This window comes from Sceloporus undulatus, chromosome 7 (genome assembly GCF_019175285.1).
Source record: "Sceloporus undulatus isolate JIND9_A2432 ecotype Alabama chromosome 7, SceUnd_v1.1, whole genome shotgun sequence".
In the NCBI taxonomy this organism is placed as follows: domain Eukaryota; kingdom Metazoa; phylum Chordata; class Lepidosauria; order Squamata; family Phrynosomatidae; genus Sceloporus; species Sceloporus undulatus.
In genome coordinates this window covers 17972184-17997260 of record NC_056528.1, presented here as the reverse complement: position 1 = coordinate 17997260, position 25077 = coordinate 17972184, and the positions used below count along the sequence as shown (strand labels likewise).

General features: G+C 44.9%; 1 protein-coding gene across 3 annotated transcripts in view; it reads left to right on the top strand.

The window, feature by feature from the left end:
• The first annotated feature begins 773 nt into the window (after positions 1-773).
• NSMF (NMDA receptor synaptonuclear signaling and neuronal migration factor) overlaps positions 774-25077 on the top strand; it is a 38559-nt gene continuing 14255 nt past the window's right edge. Inside the window, exons 1-6 of one of the 3 annotated variants that reach the window (XM_042479100.1) lie at positions 774-1021; positions 13761-13822; positions 14513-15064; positions 16213-16288; positions 17022-17027; positions 18588-18656. In XM_042479100.1, the coding sequence (XP_042335034.1) occupies positions 951-1021; positions 13761-13822; positions 14513-15064; positions 16213-16288; positions 17022-17027; positions 18588-18656 (836 nt within the window). In that variant the 5' untranslated portion in view covers positions 774-950. The remainder of the gene's footprint in view (positions 1022-13760; positions 13823-14512; positions 15065-16212; positions 16289-17021; positions 17028-18587; positions 18657-25077) is intronic. The other 2 variants (XM_042479101.1, XM_042479102.1) reach the window with 2 other exon arrangements.

The following is a 25077-nucleotide window of genomic DNA, read 5'->3' as shown; positions in this document are numbered from 1 at the left end:
GGGGTTTAGGTTGGCCTCTCTTGCATTTGAACATCAGTACAGATTATTAAAGGGTCATATTGAGGCATATGTTTGGCTAAAGATTGCCTCTTCACCCACCTAACCCACTGTTTACCTGTCTGGGCATCGACTGTGATTGAATTTTGCTTGTGTGTGTGTGTGTGTGACAGATACACTGAGGCGCACACATGGCTATGAATGCCACAAACACTGGGAGGCATGGATTTTGGTATCCAAGGGTGGTCTTGGAACCCAGCCCCAGTGGCTACCAACGGCCCACTGTAGATAGCAAATGGCAAAATGAAGGTTTGCTGTTTAAAATGTGTGTGTCTTTGGAATATTTTCAAGCCATTGATGGTTGAATCTGTGGGTAAAACATCCATGGATGTGGTTATACAAATTCCTCCTTTATTTGGCTGGGGTTTTTTTGCTCACTCACAGCATCCTCTTCAGCCTCACATTTCAAAGAGGAGTTGTTGTGTTTTCTTCTTCTTTGCCTTCCTTTCTTTTCCTCCTTTCTTTCTCCTCATCCTCTTTTTCTTGCTCCTTCCTGTCCATCTTCCTTCTTTCCTCTCCCACCTTCCTCATCCCTTTCTCCTTCTCCTTTAATCTTCTTCCTTGACTTCTTTCTCCTTCTCTTCTTCCTTCCTTCTTCCCTTCCTCCTTCTCCTCCTCCTCTCTGGGGGCCTGCAGTCAGAAGAGCCAAGGCTGAGCGCAGAGGGGCGGCCCTTTCCTGGGCTGCGGCTCCTCCTCCTCCTCCTCTGCCTGCCTCCTCTCTCTCTCTCTGGGCAGCAGAGGCACTGGTGTGGCTGGGCTCCCTTCTCCTGGAGCCGGAGGAGGACGAGGAGGAGCAGGGCTCCCAGCAGCCGGAGCCGCCAGGGGCATGGGCGGCGTGGGCCTTGGGGCTGTCTGGCGCTGGCGATGAAGGCCCTCCGCCTTCCCGGGGGACCATGGGCACCGCCGTCTCCAAACGCCGCTCCCTCCGCCACGAAGCCGTGGCCTCGGTGGCGGCCAAAGTCCGGTAAGCAGCAGGGGGTGTCCTCCTTTGCCAGGACACGTCCTCCATGGGTCCCCCGGGGGCTCTCCAGAGGCCCAAGGAGCCTCTCTCCAGAAGGGGACTCCAAAGAGGAGCCTGGTTTTTCTGGGTGGTGTCCGGAGGAGCTTTCCTTTGGGGCACGTCCTCCATTGTCCTCCATTTCCCGGTGCCCCTTGGCAGGGAGGGCATCTGGTCCCCTTGGCTTTAGGGGGAGCTGGATGGCTTTGGGGAGGCAGAGAGAGCCGCCTCGGAAGGTGCCAAAGCTGTGCGTAAAAAGCAGTGCGTAAAGGCGCAAAGGAGCCCAGGAGGCGTGGAGGGTTGGGGGCCACTTTCTCCCCCTTTCCCCCGATCTGTCCCTTCGATGGGGGCTGGAAGGGGGCCAGGAAGGCTTGGGGAACGTGGGCAGCCCAAGAGAGATGCCCACCTGGGGAAGGGAAGGAAGGCTTTGCCGTGAGTAAAAGGCTGGTGCCACTTTGAAGGCAGCTTTGGCAGTCCCTGGTTTGGGGTTTCCGAAAAGGACAGGCTTAGGGAGCTGGGGATGTTGAGTCTGGAGAAGAGACGGTTCAGAGGTGATGTGACAGCCCTGTTTCAAGGCTTTGAAGGGATGTCATATCAAGGAGGGAGCAAACTACAGGAAAAGAGATTCCAGCACAACCTTAGGAGGAACTTCCTGACTGTAAGAGGTGATGGACTGTGGAAGATGCTGCCTTGGAAGTGTGGAGTCTCCTCCTTTGGAGGTCTTTAAACAGAGGCTGGATGGCCATCTCTCAGGGATGCTTTGATTGTGAGTTCCTGCATGGCAGAATGGGGCTGGATTGGATGGCCCTTGGGGTCTCTTCCAACTCTATGGCTCTATGATTTAATGACACCTAGACACACCTTCTGGGCCTTTGTGTCTAGGAAACTTAAGCAAATTTTGAGGGGAGGCTTAGTTTTCATCTCCAAGCTATCTCATTATATTTGTTGTTGCGTGACTTCAAGTCAACTTATGGCAACCCTAAGGTGAACCCCTATCATGGGGTTTTCTTGACAGGTTTCTTCTTCTTTTTATTCTTCTTGATATTATTCATATCCAGCCTTCCTCCTGGTACAAGGACTCAAGGGTTGGCCATGGCCATCCTCTGCGGCTGAGAGAGTGGGACTCGCCCAAGGTCAGACCCAGTGGATTTCCATGGCTGAGCTGGGATTGTAAGCCTGGTCTCTAGAGTCATAAAGGAACACTCAAACCACTACATCACACTGTTCCTGGACATGGGGCAAAAGGGGGAAGGCATCTCAGCCCTGGGTGCCTTCTCCATAGATGGCCAGGTTCTGGTGTCCTTCAACTCAGAGGAGGGGGCCAAGCTGCCTCTTGGTTAAGGGAAAAACGTCACCCCCAGCCCCAAGTTTCTTCTCCCATTTGCCTGACATTTTCTCCAGCAGTGTGAGAGAAGACCACCACCCAGATGTTGTGGCTCCACAGGCGGGTCATCATCTCCTCAAGGTGTGGGACTCTGCCTCCTTCTTCCCTCCTGTCAGTTCCCTTCTGTATTTTTAGTCTGGTTGAGCCAAAATAGCAGCTGACATGAGGGGGGAAATGTTTGGACAGCTGCCTAAGGTTTGGGCAGGGATGGGAGGGGGGTCATAAACCGGTTTGTGGCAAAGTCCCAAGGAAGCCCACCATTGCTGGCTGCTGTGGTCAGTTTCCAGTTCTGTAAAGGCAGTCCGATCTGCACTTAGTGAGGGGCATTTGTGCAGTTCTGAAGCCAGTTTGGCTACAAGCATGGACCCTCCCCTTAAATTTATGCTGGGGGGCTGAGCATCTCAGTCCTTATCAAACCCCCAAAAGATCAGACACCAATGGACTCTTGTGTACTGGATCAAACCCCAATATGTCTGACCACACTGGGGTTTGTATAGTCAATACAGTCAGAAGTGCCCAAATTTATATATTCTTGAATTCTTAATAGGGTCTTACATATTTCCCCTTTTTCTTGGTATATAAATTTATGCTTTAAACAATTTATTAATTTTCCTTTGCGATGTTCTTACCATCTTCATGGTAGCTGCATTGTTAACTGCTTTAGTTCCTGCCACTATTGTTATTCACTGTATTCAGTATCTTTACTGTTTGGTTAAAAAAAAACCTACATGCCAGCATGCTAAATTGATAATGACCTGCCGTGCCAGTCTTGAAGCCATCTACCTGCAAGCAGCGCTCACACCTTGTTGACCCAGAAAAGGAGGTCCTGAATTGGGCCGGCTGGTGCTCGAAGCGCCTTGACTCTCCGCTGCATTTGGTGCTTTGTACGTGCCTGGCATCATCCCCCGTTCCCTTGCTCCGGACGAACAGGTGAACAAGGATTAGCGGACTCAGTTTCTGGATGACACAAAAGTGAAGAGACCTGCAAGAACTGCAGGGAGACTGAAAATGTCAGGGTTGACTTTATTGGAAAACGGAAGCCACTGAAGAAAACAAACGGCTCTCTTGTGCAAGGGAATTTCAGAGTGGTTCCTTTGTCGGTTGCTGCATTTTGGGGAAGAGAAAGGCGCAAGGAAGGACCAGAAGCCGGTTTTTGTGTGGAGAACGGAAAATCTTTTGCAAGCGCAAGAAGTCTTGAGCGCAAGAGATTTCAAGTGCACTGTTTAGATTTGTGGCTTGGGGGCGGGTGGGTTGCATTCCCATAGAAACCTTGCTGCTACAGAGCAGTGAAAGAGGCAACTCTTGAATCCCTGCTCATCTTCATTCTTTTTTGGATATCTGGTCCAAGCATGATGTTGATCCCAAACAAAAATATCTCCTCTCTCTTGCAAACACAAAAAAGTGCAGGGTTCTTTACATGGCAGCATGATACCAATGACTTGAGACTCCAGTTTACATTTAACATAGGATTTGGAGCATAGTATGGCATTCTCAGAGCATTGAGAACTTTGGTGGGACCTGAGTCCGACCGTTTTCACAAGTATGGTTGGTATGGACATGAGATAGGGACTTCTCAACGATTGACCCCAGGGTCTGGAACTCACTCCCTTAGCAAGCCAGCATGGCCCCTTCCTTGTCCTTTTGTCAGCAAGTGAAGATGCTTTTGTTCTGACAGACTTTTGGAACTGAAAGTTTTTAAGGGAAGGCTTTTTAAAGAGGGCACTGTATTTTAGTTGTGGTTGTGTGCCTTCGAGTTGTTTTCAACGTACAGTGACCCTAAGGTGACCCTATCACAGGGTTATCTTGGCAAGTTTCTTCAGAGGGGGTTTGCCATTGCCATCATCTGAGGCTGAGAGAGTGTGTCTTGCCTAAGTTTACCCAGCAATATTTGTACTCTGCTCTCTATAGTCCAGTGCGCAAACCGTTACACCACACTGGTTCTCTTGAATTGTTTTAGATTGGATTCTATTTAACTGCTTTTTATCCTTCGTAAATGTTTGTTTTAAATTGCTTCACTGTCGTTAGCAGTTTAATTGTATTTCGACATTGGCTTTTTCTAACTATATGGTTATCATTTTAATTCTGAAGCTGACTTGAGCTCCAGTCTTGGAGAAGGGGGAAGTCAGGGTATGAGTAAAATGAAAAACGACAATAATGGGTTTCCTTTGTTAATGGGGTTTTTAGCCCTCCTTGTTCTGAAGGTAGGCTTGCCAAAGCATTTGCTGAAATCTCGGAACATTGAGACCAAGGGGAAATAGTGCAGAGTGCTTTGTCCTTCTCTGTACCAAGCTGTAGAAATCATTCTAAATTAGCAAAATGAGGGGCTGAATGGATCTGACTTGCAGATGCTGCATTATCTGAATGCCTCCTTTTCTAGGTGTGCTATTCTCTCACTTTGTCCAACATGTGCCGCCAACATGTTCCTTTGGCAAGCCAAAGGAATAGTGAGGACTAGATGCTTTGTTTTTAATGGAAACTAGAGTTCTCAGCATTCAGTGAGTTGCAAACTTTGCCAAATCTGACAGATTTAGTTATTATAGCTTGTTTCTTAGTATAGGAAAATGTACACTGAAGCTTGGTTTTGATCATGGCAGTTGTTTGGCATTGACTGAGCAGTGTAAAAAAATGTAAGGGGAGTGATGGCAGGGCCCCCACAGTTGTGACTTTGAGGCCAGCGTCTCTGATTTAAAGCAAGAGGAAGACATGGATCCATGGCTTTTGCTGGTTATATGAAATGGTTTCATCTGTAGGATACTGCAGAGCTTCCTTGCTGACAAATGGACGGCAATTATTTCTTTACTTTAAGATATATGATGCAGCAGCTAAAAGAGCCAATATGATATTAAGCTGTTTCAATAGGAGTGTTGTGTCTAGATCAAGAGAAGTAATAGTGCCACTCTATTCTGCTTTGGTCAGATTACACCTGGAATAATGTGTTTAGTTCTGGGCACCACAATTAAGAAAGATGATAAGAAACTGGAGTGTGTCCAGAGGAGGGCAACCGAAATGGCGAAAGGTCTGAAAACCACCAAATCCTATGAGGAGTGGCTTAAGGAATTGTGTATGTTTAGCATGGAGGAGAGAAGTTTAAGGGGTGACATGATAGCGATGTTTAAATCTTTGAAGGGATGTCATGTTGAGGATGCAGCAAGCATGTTTGCTGCTGCTCCGGAGACTAGGACATGGAGCAGTGGGTTCAAACCACATGAAAGAACTTTCTAATGGTAAGGGCTGTTTGACAGTATGCTGGGGCTGATGAGTGTTTTTACTATGTGCCCCTCTTGATGATGCTGGACTGCAGCTCCCATCATCCTTCACCCTTGGCTGTGCTGGCTAGGGCCGATGGGCATTGCAACCTAGAAAAACCCAGAGGGTTATCTCTTTCCTCTTTGTTATTTGCCGTCAAATAGTCTCCTCCGCTTTTCATGAGAGTTCGGGCTTGATTTGCTCTAAACCCCATTAATTTGTCTTTCTAAATGAGTTCATTTTCTTCTTGTCAGCTTTCTTATAATAAAGACCCAGGATAAAAGCCTGCTGTATTTTGCTGCCTGAAGCAAGACTTTGAGTTTCTAAGGGGTCAAATTGCAACCTGACTCCTCAGAGGCTTGAAGTCCTGCTTCAGGTAGCAAAATATCTCAGGCTGCCCCTGGGTCTTTATTATAAGAAAGCTGACAAGGTCTTTATAGCAAGAATAATACATACAGCCTACATGTATTTGCAGTACATAGTTTGATGCAGTTACAATGAAAAATTGGTAAGATGTGATGTTCTTAAAGAAAAAAATTAATTTAAGAATAGAGTTTAAAAAGAGTTATCATGGCATAGTGGTTTGAGTGTTGGACTACAACTCTGGAGACCATGGTTTGATTCCCCGCTTGGCCATGAAACCCACTGGATGGCTTTGGGTTTTCTTGGCAAGATTAATTCAGAGGAGATTTGCCATTGCCTTCCCTTGAGGCTGAGAGCGTGTGACTCAAGGAAGGCAATGGCAAACCTCCTCTGAAGCCAAGAAAACCCCATGATGGCTTTGCCTTAGGGTCGCCATAAGTTGGAAATGACATGCCGTCACACAGCAACAGAGAATAAAGCATTTCACCGTAGAAATCGTTTTAGCACATAGATTTCATTTCCTTTCGGGAGGGACAATAACTGCGACCTTGTGGGCATTTTCCCTGAGAGGCAATCCTGTTGATCACAGTGGGAAATTAACATCCAAATCGGAGTAGAGAGCTTGTAGCGCTTGGCTTGGTTTCAAAGGCCCTCTGGCCCTCACTTGCCTCAAGCTGATCGCTTCCAGAGGACCTTTGAAACCAAGCCTCTGTCCGTCGGAGAGGTTAGGATCCCTTGCCTACTCTCAGGCTTTCCCACCATCACCCCCCTCCCCCCAGGATACTCAGTGGACCGGTGGGGTCACTATTCCTAGGGTCCAATGCGGTCCAAACTCCCCGCACTTCCCTATTGATGCCCTTGCCGTGAATTATTTCTTCCTTGCTGGGAAAATGTCCCCAGAACCAGAGGGAAAACGACTCAGATCTAGAGATGCTGAATTAACCACAGTTAACTGGCTTCACGTTGCTCTTAATTTCAGTCCCAGCTGACCTGGCTCAGTGTTTCCCAAGACGGTTAATTAAAGTTCAGCTCAGCTTTCATCTTGGCCTAGATCCTCGTAAACAACGAAACTGCCGACACCAATTTGGAGGGACTTTTATCTCTGTAAACGCAGCCCCTTCCCTTTGCGATGAAGTTTCATGTTGTTTGTCCCACTGAGATGGTCCTTTTGGAATTAATTTCCTGCCGCCTCAGATTGTCGGGAGTTGCATTTGGATTTGCAGGCTGCAGCTCTGACTTGGCAGCATGCATGCATGCATGTCTTTGCGAGGAGTCATGAGGTTTGAATTCATTGTATTGATGGGAGAAGCAAAGGTGCTTGGGTCATTTCAGTCACGTCTCCCCATCCCATGGAGTTGGAATCACACAAAGCACCACAATGAACAAATGCGTGTTTCAAGGAGAAATCGGATAATTTATCATTTTTATGTCCTTTGACATTTGTTTATTCATTCTATAAAAAGTCAGGAACCTTTCCAGCTTCGGTGTTTCAAAAGGTTGAGTCTCCCTTATCCAAAATGCTTGGAGTTTGGATTTCGGGGAGTGAGAATTTTGGAATATTTGGGACATAAAAGACCAAATCGGAGAGCTTGTGGCTCTTGGCTTGGTTTCAAAAGCCCTCTGGGAGTGATCATCTCACACTTGGGATAAGAGCAATCTGTCCCTCTCTTGGCAACTCACTTGGCAAATGGAGCAGCGAAGGGAAGGGAAAAGAGAGAGTGTAGGAGGTGGCAGAAAGAAAAGCAAGAAGGAGGTAGATGTGCTGATTCCCATGTCTGTAATGCAGTGAATCCACTGTAAGTTTTAATTCAAACTTCGAGGGAGTTTGTTTATTTTTTTCATTTACATCCCACCTATTCTCCCAGGAATTGCATATTTAAAATGACCTATTTTGAAACAAATACAGATACAAAGATACAAAAACCTAAATAATACACACACACACACACACACACACACACACACACACACACACACACAGGGTCTTCTGTATCCATGGATTCTTTATCCATGGATTCAAGTATCCATGGCTTGAAAATACTCTATATGTACAGTCAGCCCTCCTGATCCACAGATTTTTTTTATCCATGGATTCAAGTGTTCATGGCTTGAAAATATTCAAAAAAAGGTATAAATTCCAAATAGCAAACCTTGATTTTCCATTTTATATAAGCCGCCAAGAAGACCCTGGGTGTAGCCAGACTGCGGAATGAAAGCAGTTTGATATCACTTTAACGGCCATGACTATCCTACAGAATCCTGGGATCTGTAGTTTGGTGAGGTGTCAGAGCTCTCTCACAGACCATGCTTGAATACTTTACCAAAGCACAAATCGGAGCCTTGGCAGTTAAAGCTGTATCAAACTGCTTTCATTCTGCAGTCTGGCTACATACACCCCTTTCTCCCTTGCTCTTACCAAATGAGCCTGGGAAGGCAGTGAGATAGAGAGAAAGGTCCCTCCATTGAACTTGAATGGAGTCATATAGGGAGATACAGGCCTTCAAACAGGCTGGACCTAAACCATGTAGGGCTTTATAGGTTATGCAAGGTACTCCAGAGAGCCAGCCTGGTTTACTGGTTTCAGTGTTAGACTGTGACTTTGGAGACCAGGTTTTGAATCCCTGCTTGGCCAAGAAAACCCAGTGGGTCTCCGTGGACAAGTTGCACTCTCTCAGCCTCGGGAGAAAGAAACAGCAAACCCACTCCGAATAAATCTTGCCAGGAAAACGCCATGCTAAGTTTGCCTTTGGGTCACCATAAGTGGGATATGACTTGAAGGCACACAACGAGGTTATCCAAGGTGTCTTCCCCAGATAGGCCCGGTTCCTTAAAAAGGTAATGAAAACTGTCTAAAACCTGGAGTGGGTTCTCTGCCTTACTGATCCAGATGCCCACCAAGCCAGCATTATAAACGTGCAGCAACACAGGCTTGTTGCCTATGCAAGTGTGTGTGTGTGTGTGTGTGTGTGTGTGTGTGTCCATGTTTGATACGTAATATGTGCAAGCATCATTTGTACTGCAAGGCCGTTTCCACAATTGCATGAAGGCAGCGTGCAAAAGCTTCCATTTTCAAATACCTGGTGAGTCATCCAGAGTCTTCCTTGCCAGCCAGGGACCCTCTGGAGGTGTGTGGGTTTTATGAAAAAATAACTCCCACAGTGTTTTCGAAAGCTGATAAAAATATGAATCCCAGGATTGACTGGAGATAATCTTGGTCTCAAGCGTAGCGTTTTATGCCATTCCAGCACCGTTGATTTCTTAATTTAATGGCATCCCATTGGCAAATAAGAGGCAGGACATTCCAACCGTCTCTTTCTGCTTTAAGTTTCGGGGCGACTGTGGGCTGTGGCACACAAATCCGTTCGGATGTCGCGCTGGGTGTTCCTACAGCGTGGCTGTGACTCACTTAGCTTTAAAAAAATGAGTGTTTTAAAATGTATTTTAGTGGCATTAATGAGTTGTGTAGATTGCGTGGAGTTGGGTGGGATCTAGGCAGGGAAACCTCTAAATGTTTTTGGACTACAACTCCCATCATGACTCATCTTTGGCAGGGAAGGCTGGGGTGATGGGAATGAATCCAAGGGCTGCAAAGACATACCTCACTTATCAAATCCTTTGGCAAAGAAGCTCTTTAAAAAAACATCCTTTTATACCCTCCATCCGTCCTCTTTTCCTCCGTGTCCTCTGTCTAGCTGGAGTACTTTCAAGTGTCAGCAGTGGAAGAAAGTTGAAGGAGGGCTGAAGAAAGGCAGATGTCCAGTGTCAGGTTGCAGTAACACACCTTCAATAAACAATGTACAGTTGACCGTCTGTATTCAGATTCTTTTTCCACTGATTCAATCACTCACAGCTTGAAAAGATTCTATCCATCCATCCATCCATCTAAACCATGATTTTGCCATTTTGTATAAGGGACACCATTTTATTATGTACAGTATTTACTAGGACTTTAGCATCCACAGATTTTGGCATCAATAGAGAATAAAACTCCAGTGGATACCAAGGGCCCACTGTACATTGCAAAGAAAGTTGCAGAAAGAGGTTCACCTTTTGCAGGTCAATGCAGCCGTTCACAGGGCTGGCAAGACGGAGGTTTTGAGTGCATAGACCATCCACTGGTCTTGCTTTGCCTGACTGTTTCTGGTTTCCAGACCTTCAAAAGAAGGACATGTTTGAATGACTCAGAGTTGATAGCAGCAACGGAGCAGTATTTCAGTGACCAGACATCAGAATCTTTTGTGGAAGGGTTAAAGAAACTTGAGAAATGATGCGTTAAGTGGATCAAACTTTGGGGTGAATATAAGGAATAACGTGTAATAGTACCACTCTATTCTGCTTTGGTCAGGCCTCACCTGGAATACTATGTTCAGTTCTGGACACCACAATTGAAGCGGGGTATTGAGGATCGGAAGCGCATCCAGAGTAGATCAGAATGGTGAAAGGTCTGGAAGCTATGCCCTATGTGGAAAGACTTAGGGAGCTGGGTATGTTTAGCCTAGAGAAGAGGAGCTTAAGAGGTGATATGATAGCCCTGTTTAAATATTTGAAGGGATATCATATTAAGGATGGAGCATGCATGTTTTCTGCTGCTCTAGAGAATAGGACTCGGAGCAATGGATTCAAGCTAAAGGAAAAGTGATTCCATCCAAACATTAGGAAAAACTTCCTGATAGTAAGAGCTGTTCAACAATAGAATATGCTGCCTTGGAGTGTGGTGGAGTTTCCTCCTTTGGAGGTTGTTAAGCAGAGTTTGGATGGCTGCCTGTCAGTGTTTGGATTGTGTTTTCCTGCGTGGCAGAAGGGGGTTGGATTGGATGACCCTTGGGGTCTCTTCTGACTCTAGGATTTTATGATTCCATATAAGTTTCATAACTCTAGGTCATTCCCTTCTTGGTGGATGTGAGAACTTTTCAGCACTCCCTCCTAGTAAAGCTAAGTAAAAAAACATTTTATTTTGTCCTTTCCATCCAGTTGTGCATTTGTTAATGGTCCAGCCTGGCATCCTGTAGTGTTGCATCTTGCCCTGGGCTGCGAATGTTTTAGTGTGCCAATTCAACCTGTATGGTGACTGCATGGTCCTGCTTTTTCTGCGAACAGGAGGACACGATGGAGTCCTTTCTTGTTCCTTGGCTGAAAGGAAGCTTCTCCGCTGTGCCATTCAGAGACCTGTGCCGCTGTGTTCTTGCTAGCAGGCGGGTCGTAAAAATTTTGCAGATGTGGGAAGGTTACAGCACATGCCCAAAATACACCCCCTTGCTCTGCTGCTAGGATGGCTACAAGGTCTTAGCTGCTCCCAGGTTTGGTTTTTGGCTTTCAGCAGAGGCACTGTGCTGATGTGGTTGCAAGATGCCCTACCCATCCCCATTCATGGCATCAGGTCATGGACGTTTGCCAGTTACAAACCAGATACCTGCTCCCATCCCTTCTCCTTGCTTGGCTTCTAGTGTGCTATCTGTCATTTCCCTCGGATGCCGTAACACAAAGCTTGTTGGGTCTTACGTTGTGCGGTGACTCCTGTGTTGCTGCAGATGGCGCTTCTGTGTTGCGGTCCTCTTCAGGAAGGTTGAACCACATGCCATGTGCTGCAGAGCAGGTCTTCCACGGCAGATTAATGGCTCTGTCAAGCTGCGCCATTCCTGAAGTCAGTCCCAACAAAAGTATTCTGATGGGGTTTTCTAAAATGCCTGATTTTTTTTAAGAGTCGAGAGATGGTCTCCTTTTCTGTCCTTGGCATGCATTTTCCTGCTTCTGCATTTTCAGTTTAAATGGCTGGCTTTGGGGGATGACACACTTTGAATATGCCTCTGTGTTAAACAATCTGCACACAGGCAACAGTAGAATGGTTGCCTCCAACTCCACATTTTTTCCAAGATGTCCTCCCTTCCTCTTGGTGTGCAGAAACAGATTGAAGTGGCAGTTAAGTCTTTTCTCAATGTCGCAACTAGACATATACACAAGGAGGGAGCTGCAAAGTAGGAATTAAGAATCATAGACTCTTAGAGCTGGAAAGGACCACAAGGACCATCAATAGTGCCCAACCTTGGGGTCCTCTAGATGATTTAGACTTCAGCTTCCATAATTCCTGGCCAAGTTGACTAGGACTTCTGGGGAGCTGGGGTCCAAAACAAATGAGGACCAACGGTTGGGAACCAGTCCAATACCTTGCCATGCAGGAATACACAGTGAAAGCATTCCTGAAAGAGGCCCATCCAACATCTGTTGGAGATGTCATTTTTTCACTGGGTTGTGGAATACTAATATTTCAGAAGGGCTGTCTTTTCAGAGGACATGCTCCCTCTGTGCACCCATAGAGAGAAGCTTTTCTTGGTGAGCCTGAGCTAGCGATGAAGGGGGCTTGGATATGTCAAATGCCAGGTTCTTGGGCTACCACTGGGATTGACAGCACTGTTGGCAGTGTGCCTTCCAAATACTTTCTGTAGGGAGCTAAAAGGAAGGCAAGAGGGCATGGCTAAAAGACAGAGAGCATACGGCTAGAACATTGTCACAGCCGTCAGCTTGGCTGGATGCCGAGCGTCACAACCTGGGGGGAATTTTTTCTTCCTCATATAGACAGCTTAATAAATTCAATGTCGATATTAAAAAGAAAAATGCAGAAGAAAAAGGAGAAAGCAAAAATGGAAAATGGATGCATTTTAACGGAAGCCTTCAGGTGGTCTCAGGAAGGTTAAAATGATTTTTGTTTTCTTATGCAGGGTGTGCCTGTCCTGGTTGTTTAGTTCACACATGCACATTGTTAGTTTTGAAACTGAAAAATTGCTTGAAATATGTTCAACTGCTGAGACATGCTCAAACTACACATTGACTTATGCACTGCAGAAGCAATGCAGTTTGACACTGCTTTAACTGCCATGGCACAATGCTATGGGATTATGGTGTTTGTAGCTTTGTGAGATATTTAGCCTTCTCTGACAGAGAGCTCTGATGCCACAACAAACTACAGATCCCAGGACTCAGCTGTAGGAATTACAGATGCTGTAGGAGAAAGAAAGAAAGATGATGTGAATGTGGTTTTGAAGATTAAAATAATAGATAGGAATGATAAAATAGGATATGGCATGAATGAAAGGCTTTCTTTTATAGATATTTTTTGTAAGATTTTACATAACTGTGTTGCATTTTGAATAAAGATGTACAAATCCCAGGATCCCATTGAGCCTTGGCAGATAAAGCAGTGTCAAATCGGCATTATTTCTGCAGTGCAGATGAGACCTGAGATCTACCTATATATATTCCACTCTGGTGCGCCATAGTGGTTTGAGCATTGGGCTGTGACTCTGGAGACCAGGGTTCAATTCCCAGTTTGGCCATGAAACCCACTGGGCAAGTCACACTCTCTCAGTCTCAGGAAAAGACAGTGGCTAACCTCCTGTGAACCTTGCCAAGAAAACCCCATGATAGGTTCACCTTAGGATCACCAAAAGTCAGAAATGACTCGAAGGCGCACAACGACAATAAAGTTTTAAACTGTTGTTTTTGTGCATATATATCTGTGGAGGATGCTTTGGAAGAGACGGAAATGTAGGGAAATGGATCCTGTACATTTCCTCTCCTTCCCTCTCTGTTTCCTTTTCCTTCAGTTTTTTGGGATGAATAGAAATGGTAAGTGGATTTACGAACTGGATTTTCTTAGTGTGATAGCTAATTCTCCTTCTCTTTCTCTCTCATTCTGGGCTTTCGTCTGCCGGCCTGAAGAGCGGCAAGGGCCTTTGGAGATTATCTTTCCCAAAACCATCCAGAGGGCAAAAATGGTTCAGGTAAGAGGAATTCTGGAAATGCCATGGTGGGTTTCTTTCAACATGGGTGTCTTTGTGGTTTCAGTTTAAATAAATGCTGGCCCACGTGCAGATATGTGTTTTAATTTTACCACTATGTTTTTAGCTAGTTTCGTTTTATGGTATGGGCTGCTCCTTGAGTTCCATACTGGAGAAAGGTGGCATATCTATGCAATAAATAAAACAGATAAATACAATGGCATATCAATGCAATAAATAAATACAATTTGTATCCAGTGGGGTTTGGTTCCATGACCTTCCAGGGATGCCAGAATCTATGGATGCTCAAGTCCCATTAAATACAGTGGGGTAGTAAAATGGTATCCCTTATACAATGTCACAAAATCAACATTTGCTGTTTAGAATTTATACTTTTAAAAAATATTTTCAAGCCATGGATACGGAGGGACCACTGTTTTTCACAAAACTGAGACAAGATTAAAAATAGTACAGTTAAAAACAGAAAAAATGTGACATTAAAACAGAATTAATTTTTTATACTATTAAAACGGGTTGCATGTAAAAGAATAAAGTTGCGCATCGTAGCTTCTGATGCAAAATCTTGGCCAAGATTTCTAATGTCTGGCTACAATCCCTCCCTCTCCTTTCCTGATCATGTCCACAACACAGAAGTGTGTTTAGGTCCCTAAATGTGGCTTGTCTTTGTTTCAGATCACTTACTGGCGGAATCCTACATCGGGCAGGAAGACTCTCCTGAAATGCACCAAGCGACCCAGAACAAGCGCCGGCTGTCGCTCATTTCCGACGGCAAGTTTGAGCGGAGCTTTTCGGAAGAACATGGTGAGAAGATGATGAGCGAGGGCCCCAAGCCGCGCGTCTACACCATCTCCGGGGAGAGGCCCATGCTTTCCCAGCACCAAAGTGAGAGCATGGAGTTGGTGGTCATCAAAGGAGCTGGGCAAGAGGAGGAAGAGGAGGAGGATGTAGAAGAAGAGGAGGAAGAACATTGCTCCCAGGGCCAGCCGCTACAGAACGGGGGAAGTTCCCAGAACATCAACAGGCATTGCAAAGGGAGCTGGGCCAGCAGCCGCCAAGTTTCCAAGGAATGTCCTGGCTGCGTCCAGTTGGCCACACCTTCTCAGCCCAGCTTTGATCTGGAGCATCATCATCACCATCATCATCATCACCACCATCACCAAGCGGGAGAGACAGGTTGGCGCCGGAAAAAGCTGGAGAGGATGTATAGCATCGATCGTGTCTCAGGTAAGTGCTGAATGTGGGAGCTACAATTTTGGCTGGATCAGAGGACTATCCTGCCTAGTTTTCTGCCTCCAATAGTGGGCAACCAGATGAACTCACTGTAATGATTATTATTAGTAGTACAGTGCGCCCGCACCATGTGCGCATGCACTATACGCGGCTTTCAGCTTATGCTGAAGCCACACGGCAAAATGATGGATGGCATGCGCTCTCTCCTGTGCCGCAAGCACGAGCCCCATTATATTCAATGGGACTCAAACATATGCATTTTTCGCCTTATGCAGTGGGTCTGGAATGGATCCCCTGCGTAAGGTAAGGCTCCACTGTAGTATTATTTATTTATATATATAGCACTGTAAGTTTTGCATGGCACTTTACAAGAGTATCAAAACTACATAAAACCTGCCCCAGGCATACAATCCAAAAGTCATAAGATATAAAACATCATACAGTAAATAAACAATTTATTCCATTACAGTGCAACCATAAAACTATGAAACTATAGACAGATAAAAAACATTAGTCTGGATCATTAGAGAATACCAAACTGCAATCTGACATGCTTCAGAGAACAGAAAAGTCTTTAGTTCAGACTTGAAATGAGCAATGTTATGTAGCCTATTTGCTATGCTGTATTTGGAGCCATTCTGGTGTAGTGGTTTGAGTGTTGGACTACAACTCTGGAGACCAGGGTTCGATTCCCAGCTCAGCCATGCAACCCACTGGGTCATCTTGGGCAAGTCACAGGCTCTCAGCCTTGGAGGAGGCAATAGCAAACCGTTTCTGAACAAAACCTATCAAGAAAACTTCATGATATATTTGCCATAGGGTCGCCATAAGTCAAAGATGACATAGAAGGCAGACAACAACAACAAATGCTGTATTTAATGGGCTAAATACCTTAAAGGAACACGATCCCCTCTGATCTTGGAAGCTAAGCAGCAGCATCCCTGGTTAATGCAGTGGGCCCTTGGTATCCACTGGGGTTTGGTTCAACAACTCCCAGGATTCCAAAGGATAGAGTAGTATCAATTAAAGTAGTATCAAACTGCATTATTTATACAGTGTACATGCACTTTAGGACTGAATTTTTGTGGTATAGTCCTTTAGACATTCAAAGCTGTGATTTAGTTCCTTCCTTCTTCTTCCAGATGAAGTTCCTATCAGGACCTGGTTTCCCAAAGAGAACCTCTTTACTTTCCAAACCGCTACAACAACTATGCAAGCGTAAGTGAAATGCTAATAGTACTAAGACTTGTTAGAGTTGCAAATAAGATTTGTATTACCTTTTCATTCTTTTTATGAGCTACAAAGCAATTATTTTATAACTTCATCACAGTTCTTTGTTTGCTTTGCTCTGCAATTTATTCCTGTTTATATATCGGTTGAGTATCCCTTGCCTGGAAATCCAAAATACTCTAAAATCCAAACATGTCCATGGAATTGGCTGAGACAGTAACACCTTTACTAATGGGATTCAGTGTGCACAAACTTTGTTTCATGCACAAAATGATTAAAAATATTGTGTATAAAATTACCTCCAGACTATGTCTATGAAGGTGTCTACGAAACATAAATGCATTTCGGTCCCATCTCCAAGAGTTATCATTACGTATATCATCCAAGTATTCCAAAATCCAAAGAACTCCAAAATCCCAAACATTTCTGATCCCAAACATTTTGGATATGGGGGACTCAATCTGTCTTTTGCAACCCGGTTTTTAAGCAAAGTCCTTTAAAAGGCAACTTTAAAAGTTGCCATACCTTCTTTTTTTGTGTGGCACACACATACCATAGGTTTTTTCCCCCCCCTGGAGAATCTCCCTAAAGCCATTAGCATCCAAGGATTTTAGTACCAAAGCATGAGGAGAGCAGAATGATAAGGAAGAATCTCTCTTTTTCTAATATGTCTTTTCTCTTTCTCTCCTCTTTCCTCCTTGCTTCTTCTTGGGACCACCAGCATCTCGTAAGTATAGCCTCGACCACCCATCTCCACAACGTGAAATATACCCTTCCTTGTTTGTTGACATCTTTAGGTAAAACCAGCATTTCCCTTGCTTTCTTTGGCCACTGACGGAAAATACAAAAAAGGATCTAGGGCACTGGTTTCTCCTTCTGCCCAAGTTCTCCCCTTTGCAGAGATACTATAGTTTCTAGGTCCTGCGGTTCCATTTCTCTCTCCACTATTTGGTATACTTCCTGGGTTTGTTTGGTAACACACTTTGACGGGTGAATGCCTGAAGATTAAACCCAACTAGCAAGGAAACACTTCTGTTTTCTCTAATGTTCCTTTATGCTTTATCTTTTTCAACTGCGCCCTGCTTCCAAGAGACCAGGATGGCAAGATTCTTGGTCTTTGTTGCTTTTCTGCTTCTAGCTTATTGGTAATCTAGGTAAGAAGAACTAAAGGGATTGTGAGGCATGATGAGAAATGGGATGTTGGAACTGCAAGCACCCAGTGAATTGTATTTTTGTGTTCCCGCAAAAGGTTTCCACTGAAACACATTGGCGTGTCCCAAACTTTGTTCCTAATAGGAGTTTGGACTACAACTCCCAGCTTGGCTAACAAGTCAGGAATGCTGGGAGCTGAAATCTGAAACAACTGGAGCAGCTACATTTGGGAACCACTGCATTTGCTATTTCTTTTAAGTTCTCTCTTTTAAAAAGCAGCATCTTGAAGTTTGCTGCTTCTTTTTCTTTTGCCCTCCGGTAGGCATAAAGTAGGCATAATACCATTCTGTTGGGAAAAGGGAGCTGGCAGACTGTATAGTCCACTCCTTCTCAAACCTTGGTTTTTCCAGGTGTTTCAGGATTTCTACATCCAGAATCTCCTGCCAACGTGGCTGATGGTGAGGAATCTTGGCATCCAAAACACCCAGAGCACCAACTATTGAGAACAGTTGATCTAAATCTAACCCCAAGCTCAGCACAGGATTTGACAGCATAAAGTATAACCATAGTATCCCAGAAAGGTGTCTGCCCAGCTTCTGCTCAAATGGCCTCCAGAGAATAAAAAACCACCATCGCCCAAGAACTTGTGGTGGAGCTGTTTGAGATCTCTGACCATTAGGAGGTTTCTCTTAATGTTTAGTCAAAATCTGTGTCTATCCCATTGTTATTTCTGTGCTTTCCCCATCTTTGGCTGCTGTTGAGATGGTCGGGGAGGACATTGCGTATTTGAATGGGAGAGGTGACAGCTTTGGTCTTCCAATATATGATGCGATCTCCTTTCCACAAACTCTTCAGCTGTGGCATCTCCTGGTCTATTTGTGTCCGCTCCTCCTGCAAACCAGCGTGTCACATATGGTCAACATCCCTGTTTGCTGTTTCACCTCACCTTGTTTTGTGGTTCATGTTGTGGCTTGCGTCTCTGCCTCTTCTCAAGTGATTTGCCCCCTTAATTCATGTCTGGGAGCTTTGAGGGCTCTCTTTCTTCTCTCAGTCCCTTTCTCCTTTCCCTTCATGTCATTTCCCAGTTTTGAAGCTATTCTAGTTTGGTTTTAATGCCTTCAAACTGGTTTCCCAGGGCATTCAGGGGCTACGCGGAGAGGAAGAGACGGAAGCGCGAGAATGATTCTGCAACTCTGATCCAGAGGTACGAGGGCATCTTTTCCTCGCACGGGTTCAATCCTTGCCTTGTCGATGCATGGGCCCACCAGCAAAGGGGCATTGGTGCGGCTTCTTTCCCCCCAGAAAAAATGATCGCTGGGAGTTGGCGCATATGCTAGAAGCCTCCATGCTGGGAATCGTTGCATCAAAATGATTCCAAGGAACAATGTTGGGCAGTTCCTTGATCCTTAATGGGACACAGTCACTCCAAGCTGACTTGGCAAGACCTGGAGGCCAAACATTTGCTAATGTCTGATGAGATTCCAACATGTAAAACTCATCTGTGATGTTTTGACCTTCTTGGATGGAACAAACAGAGATGCCCAAGAGGACGATGGTGTGTGTTGCCTTTCTCCCAAAGTGGTACCCAGGGTGGCTCCCCTAGAGAGGCAATTTATAAAACTAGCTGTACATATAACATAGGCTTCTCCTTGAAGCATTTGAGGGAATGCATCAGTCCTTTAGACTGTGGATGACCACAGCCTGCAGGCTAAATCAAACTTCAAAATGGCTTTATTTATTCGTTAAATATATTTGTATCCTGCCCTACCAGAGCCAGTGTGGTGTAGTGGTTTGAGTGCTGGGCTATGACACTGGAGACCAGGGTTTGAACCCTAACCATAACCCTAATCTCGTAGATCTTAATCCTCAGATATGCACATATGGGGAGAGTCACTCCCTCAAATATCAAGGTCCCAAGCCATTTAGGGCTGTAGATACCATCCCAGGCTCCTTGAGTTTAGGCCAGAAATGTATTGGCAGCTGGTGCAGTTCTTTTTAAGACTGGAATTACATGTTATCCATATAATATTCCATTTTGAAGTCAAGCCGCTGCATTTTGCACTAGTTAAAGCTTCTAAATCTTCCTCAAGGGCAGCCCCATGTACAGCGCATTAGAGTAGTCTAATCAAGAAGTTACCAGTACATTGACTACTGTGGCAAAGTTATCTATACCCAGTTTTATTTGGCCTGTGATAACATTAATGAATTCAGAGACAGCTGCATGAATATCAGCCTGCCAAGGGATCTTACAGTGTAAGACTTAACTGTGCAAAAGAAGTTGTAGCAGGCGCATTCATGGACTTGGGTCTATTTTCTCAGATGCAGCTGAGGAAGTTGGCCAAGTCTACAAAAGTTCATGCTACAACTTCTTTCACCAAGTTAGTCTCAAAGGTGCTGCAAGATCCCTTTGCAGCCTCAAGGAATGTTAATCAAACCATTTTAAAACAAAATTCACTCCTTTGGCAAAAGAGAAGTAGTGGAAGGCAAGGGATGGGACCATCTAGTCAGTTTCACTTCCTCCTGAATTTAAAATTTTTAAACCTCACGTTCCTGTGGTCCAAATAGAAGGGAAATTTTGGCTAACTCTTCAAAAGCAAACAGAGGCAAAATTCTTCCCCATCTTCACGGGTTACGCTTCATAGCTACGGCTGTTCCCAGCATGGATAAAGAGGGAAAGCCTCTCAGAAAAAGAGAGGTGGCACCCTTAATTCATCCCCGAATGGTAAAGCTTTGTGACATGTGTCCCATTAAGAAGGCTGTGTGATGGTGCAGAGTTCCTTGGGATGGCCATTCGCCCTCTTGAGAAAAGTTGGATGGCTCTGTGCCGATGGATGTGGTACACTTTGGCCATCCCTGCTTTGTCATTCCAGTTGGGGAGAGCAAAGCTGAGCGCTTGCTGCTGCTACTTGGGGCTCAGCTTTCCGCCTTTCCTTGCGCAGCTTGTCAAGGGAACAGACCTTGAGAGTGGTTGACCACAGAGCCCATCCTGCCAGTTTGATGCCCCTGCCAGTTCCCAGGCTGGCTTGGCGACCGCCACTGCCTTGTCTTGGCAAAAACTGGTGCTGCAGTGCTGTAAGCTCTCCCTCTTTTCCCCCATCCTAAACCTTCATTGCATATTTGGTAGGAGAAGCAAGCTTGGGATGGACACTTCTGGTGCAAGGTTGGCCTCTTCCATCTCCTTGGCTGTGAAGGAGAAGCGCTTTCTTTTGCCAGCAGACTTTGGCATTGGGGCCAATGCAGCCTTTAGGGCAAGGCAAGGAGTCCTTTTGGCTGCTTTGGTCATAAAGTATGGAGCTTTTGCTGCAGCGGATTGAGGCTCGACTGAGAAACTTGAGTGTGGTTGTAGCTATTTTTCCTTCCCGGAGAATTTGGAAGCACTTCATGCTGGTAGTCCAGAGGAGGATAGGATCCTGTGCGGGGAACGGAAACCGATGTGGGGCAAGAATACCATTTTTGTTCTTTATTCTTGGGGATGTTTTGAGAGGTGAGTTCAAAAGACTCAATCTAGAACCGTTCTTGGTTTTTCTACTAGCATTTCTGTTTCCAAAAAGCAAAAAACAAACTTTTGATTTATATAAAGGAAACCATTTTACCATCCATTGTATTTAATGGAACTTGAACATCCGCAGATTTTGGCGTCCGCACTGTGCCCTGGAACTAAACCTCAGTGGATACCAAGCGCCCACCGGATGTGTAAATATAGGTATTCTAAAATCAAAACACTTCTGGTGCCGAGCATTTTGGATAAGGAAGATGCAACCTGTACGTAAAGTCAGGACTCAGAAAAGGATGTTTAATCTTGATTTACTGGAACCTTTAATGTACAGGAGCACTTTCCAGTTTTCATCCTGCCAACCCAAGTTGTGTTCCTTCCTTTTGTCTCTGGTGGTACCGATTATTGCCTTGCGGTTGTGTTGGCCCAAATCGGATCCCCCCGGTTCCACCTAATTGAGTGTTGTGCGCCTCATGCTGGGCTCAGCAAGAGGTTGTGAGCATCTCCATGGTAACTGAGTCTTGTGTGGATGTGTGACAGCGGTTGAGCATTGTGTACTCTTGCAAGAACGGGCTGATTCTCTCTTTTTCTCTCTCTCACGCACGCAACGTTCTTTCCGTGGCGGAAACTTGTGGTTTGTACTTGGGTAGTCGGATTCTCGCACTGATCATCGCCTATCCCTCACAGTCCTTGCCCCATTGCAAAGAAACCCATCGACTCCAGTGAATTTTCTCCCCTTTCCTAATGGAGAATGCTTTCCCAGTGAGATTAATGTTAACACCATCTCTTTCCTCAAATCCTCCTCCCGTTTCCCCCACATTGTCTTTTAAGGTAGAGCCGAAATGCAGTTCGTCAGCGGAAAAAACTGTACAAAATTGTACAGTTCAGCACAAAAAAGGGGGAAAGCGGCACAGAGACTGTGCTGACCTGAATATAAACACTTCCTTCCCCCTCTTTGCAATTCATCCCCGAGGGGTATGTTTTTCCTAGAGTAAAATCTCATGCCTTGGCAGCCAAGTGTGAGACGTTAAAATATTAAATATTAAAATATCAATTTGTCTTTTCTGGAAAAGCCTAAAACTGTAAACTGGGAATACTTACCAAAAGAAAGAGAGAACGAGAGAAAGAAAATAAGAAAGAGAGAGTGGTTTAGGAGAATATAACCTAAAGGTTGCATCTGCACTGCAGAATTGATTCAAGTCGACCCCACTTTAACTGCCCTGGCTCAATGATGTGAAACTCTGGGAATTGTAGTTTGTTGAGGCACCAGAGCTCTCTGATAGAGAAGGCTCAATGTCTCACAAAACTATAACCCCCCGAATTCCATAGCATGGAGCCATGACAGTTAAAGTGGGGTCAGCCTGGATTTATTCTCCAGTGCGGATGCCTCCAAAGAAAGTCAGAGGTCTACCTGAATTAGACTGCATCCGCACTGCAGAAATAATGCAGTTTGGACATTGCTTTAACTGCCATGGCTCAATGTTATGGGATCCCAGGATTTGTAGTTCCTTGTGGCGCCAGATGTCTCAGACAGAGAAGGCTAAATAGCTCACAAAACTATAAATACCAGAATACTGTAGCATGGAGCCGTGGCAATTAAAGCGGCATCAAAACTGCATTCATCCTGCAGTGTAGATACAGCCTTAATTTCAACTAAGGCGCGTTACACACCGCCATAAGGGACGTCCTTAGGATGCCCCATTTTGAAAAAGGGGTGCCTCTTCCAGACGCCCCTTACCCTGTTATGGACAGAGTCCGTAACAAATGGCGGCGGCCATTCCACACAGCCATTTTGACGTAACGGATGCTCTGCGTCCGCACATCGCGGCCCTGAAGTGATGCCATGAGTGCGCGCTTTGGCACTTGCGGCATCTCTTCCGGGTTGCCGGAAAGAGCGTGATTTTCGCGCTCCTTTGCAGCGCGGAGGAGTCGCGCGGTTTAGCTGCTGCGACTCCTCTGCGCTGCAACCGGCAGCGGCCCGAGACCGCCCCTTTTGGGCGGTCTGTAATGGGCCTAAATCTCTTTTTCCCATTCTGTTGATGACTTGCACACCATAAGTTGGAATAGACTTGAAGACACCCAACAACACATACTCAAATACAGGTATTCCAAAATCTGGGGGAGATCCAAAATATTTCTGGTTCCAAGCATTTTGGATAAAGGAGACCCATATTGTATTTATGCTTTAGGAGGGGGTCTCTATTAGTTATAATAAGTGCTTTGCTGGATCAGACCAAAGATAGCATGTGGCAGTGAGGCTTGTTGCCTCTGAACGTGAGGGTTATAGGCAAGGGTTAAGCCAAATATATGAAATGATGGAGCCAAGTGTAGGAATTGGATTTATGTGGCTCTCCAGATCTTGGTAGACTACACTTCCCACCTCTTTCTATTCTAGCTGAGGCTGCTGGGAGTTGCAATCCAGGGACACATAATTCTCATCCCTGATCTAGTGGATGTTTCTTATTTTGGACTTCGGAGTTGTTTTAAATATATACTTTTCAGCCCACAGGTTTGTGATGCAGTCTAAGAGGGCTACCATATGTCCTTATACTCCTGGACATGTCCTCTTTTTCAGATATATATATATATATATATGGTATTTAAAGCAAGTGTCGTCATAGCAATTGTTTGGCTTGAAGTAAAAAAGGTGTGCTTGTTGGGTGAAATTCTGAATAGAAGCCTATCTGTTTGTGGGTTATATGCGACAACATTTACAGTTGACCTCCCCTTTGGAGATACTTATAAATTTCCCCACCAAAACCAGTGGCTTTTCCAGTTAATGCAAGGCTGGCCCTATTTATCTATATGCATATTGCACTTTATCTATATGCTATATATGCACTTAAGATGGTTAACAGCAAAATTATACACATGATGTTTTATTATTGTTTAAAATGGTTATAATATATAAGTAATGGGATTCTTTAGATGCGTGGATACTAGATGAATGTGTGCACATGTAAAACAGCATGATTTTGTCGCTTTGTTTAAAAGTACACATGCAGCAATGCTAGTAAAACTGGTGGCAGTTGAATTAAGTGTTATTCATTGGCTATGTTAAGCTGTCCATGAACCATAGTTTATTGTGATGGGAAGAAGCATAGGCTCTTGTTTGCTGTCTTGTCTTCTCTTGTGTCCATGATGACAAGTTTGTTGTGTACAGACAATATGATAGGTGCAAATAATCCAAAAACGGAAGGAAGAACATCCAAACTACTCCGTGGCTGAACCTGTTCAAGAGAAGAGGGAACAATGTGTGCGAACCCATGGCTCACAAAGTTTGTTCCTGCTATGATAAACTATGGTTTATCGTATTCAGAGATGTAGGTGTGTTGCTTTGGATCAGTATACAATGGGATCTTGTCGCATCTTTGATCCATGCATTTGATGAAGCAGACCTAGCCTCTGAAAGCTTATGCTATGAACATCTTTCTCTCAGTTAGTCTTAAAGATCATCTTGCTAGTGCTTTGAGCATTGGGTTATGATCAGGGTTCGATTTGACACCCGGCCATGGAAACCTACTGAGTTGCCTTGGTTGAGCCACATACTCTCAGCCCCAGAAAAACCCTTGATAGTGTCTCCATAGGGTTGCCATTAGTTAGATATGACTTGAGGGCACACAGCAATGACAAAGATTTTTTTGTGTGTATGGTTTATTACAGCCTCCAAAGAGTAAAAGCCCATTGAAATAAGTGTCTTCAGTTTTTGGTAGGGAGACAAAGAGGAATCCAGACAAATTTCAGTTAGGAGAGCACTTTTTTATGAAACAGATGGAAAGAAGATTGCTTGCAGATTTGCACTGCCCCAAGAACGTTGCTTGCAAATTTGCACTACCACCCTCCATTCTAGCAATTTTGGATCTTGAAAAGTTGTTGCTGTTGTTGTTGTGTGCCTTCAAGTTGTTTCCGACTTATGGCTGCCCTCTCATGGGGTTTTCTTGGCAAGATTTGTACAAAGGGGGTTTGCCACTGCCTTCCCCTGAGGCTGAGATAGTGTGACTTGCCCATCCAGTGGGTTGCCAAGACCAAGCGGGGAATCGAACTCTAGTCTCCAACTAAACAGTTGTGCAAAGATTGTATTCGGCAGAAAAAAATACGACAGGGAGAAAGGACTCAGCAGTTTCTCTTCCTC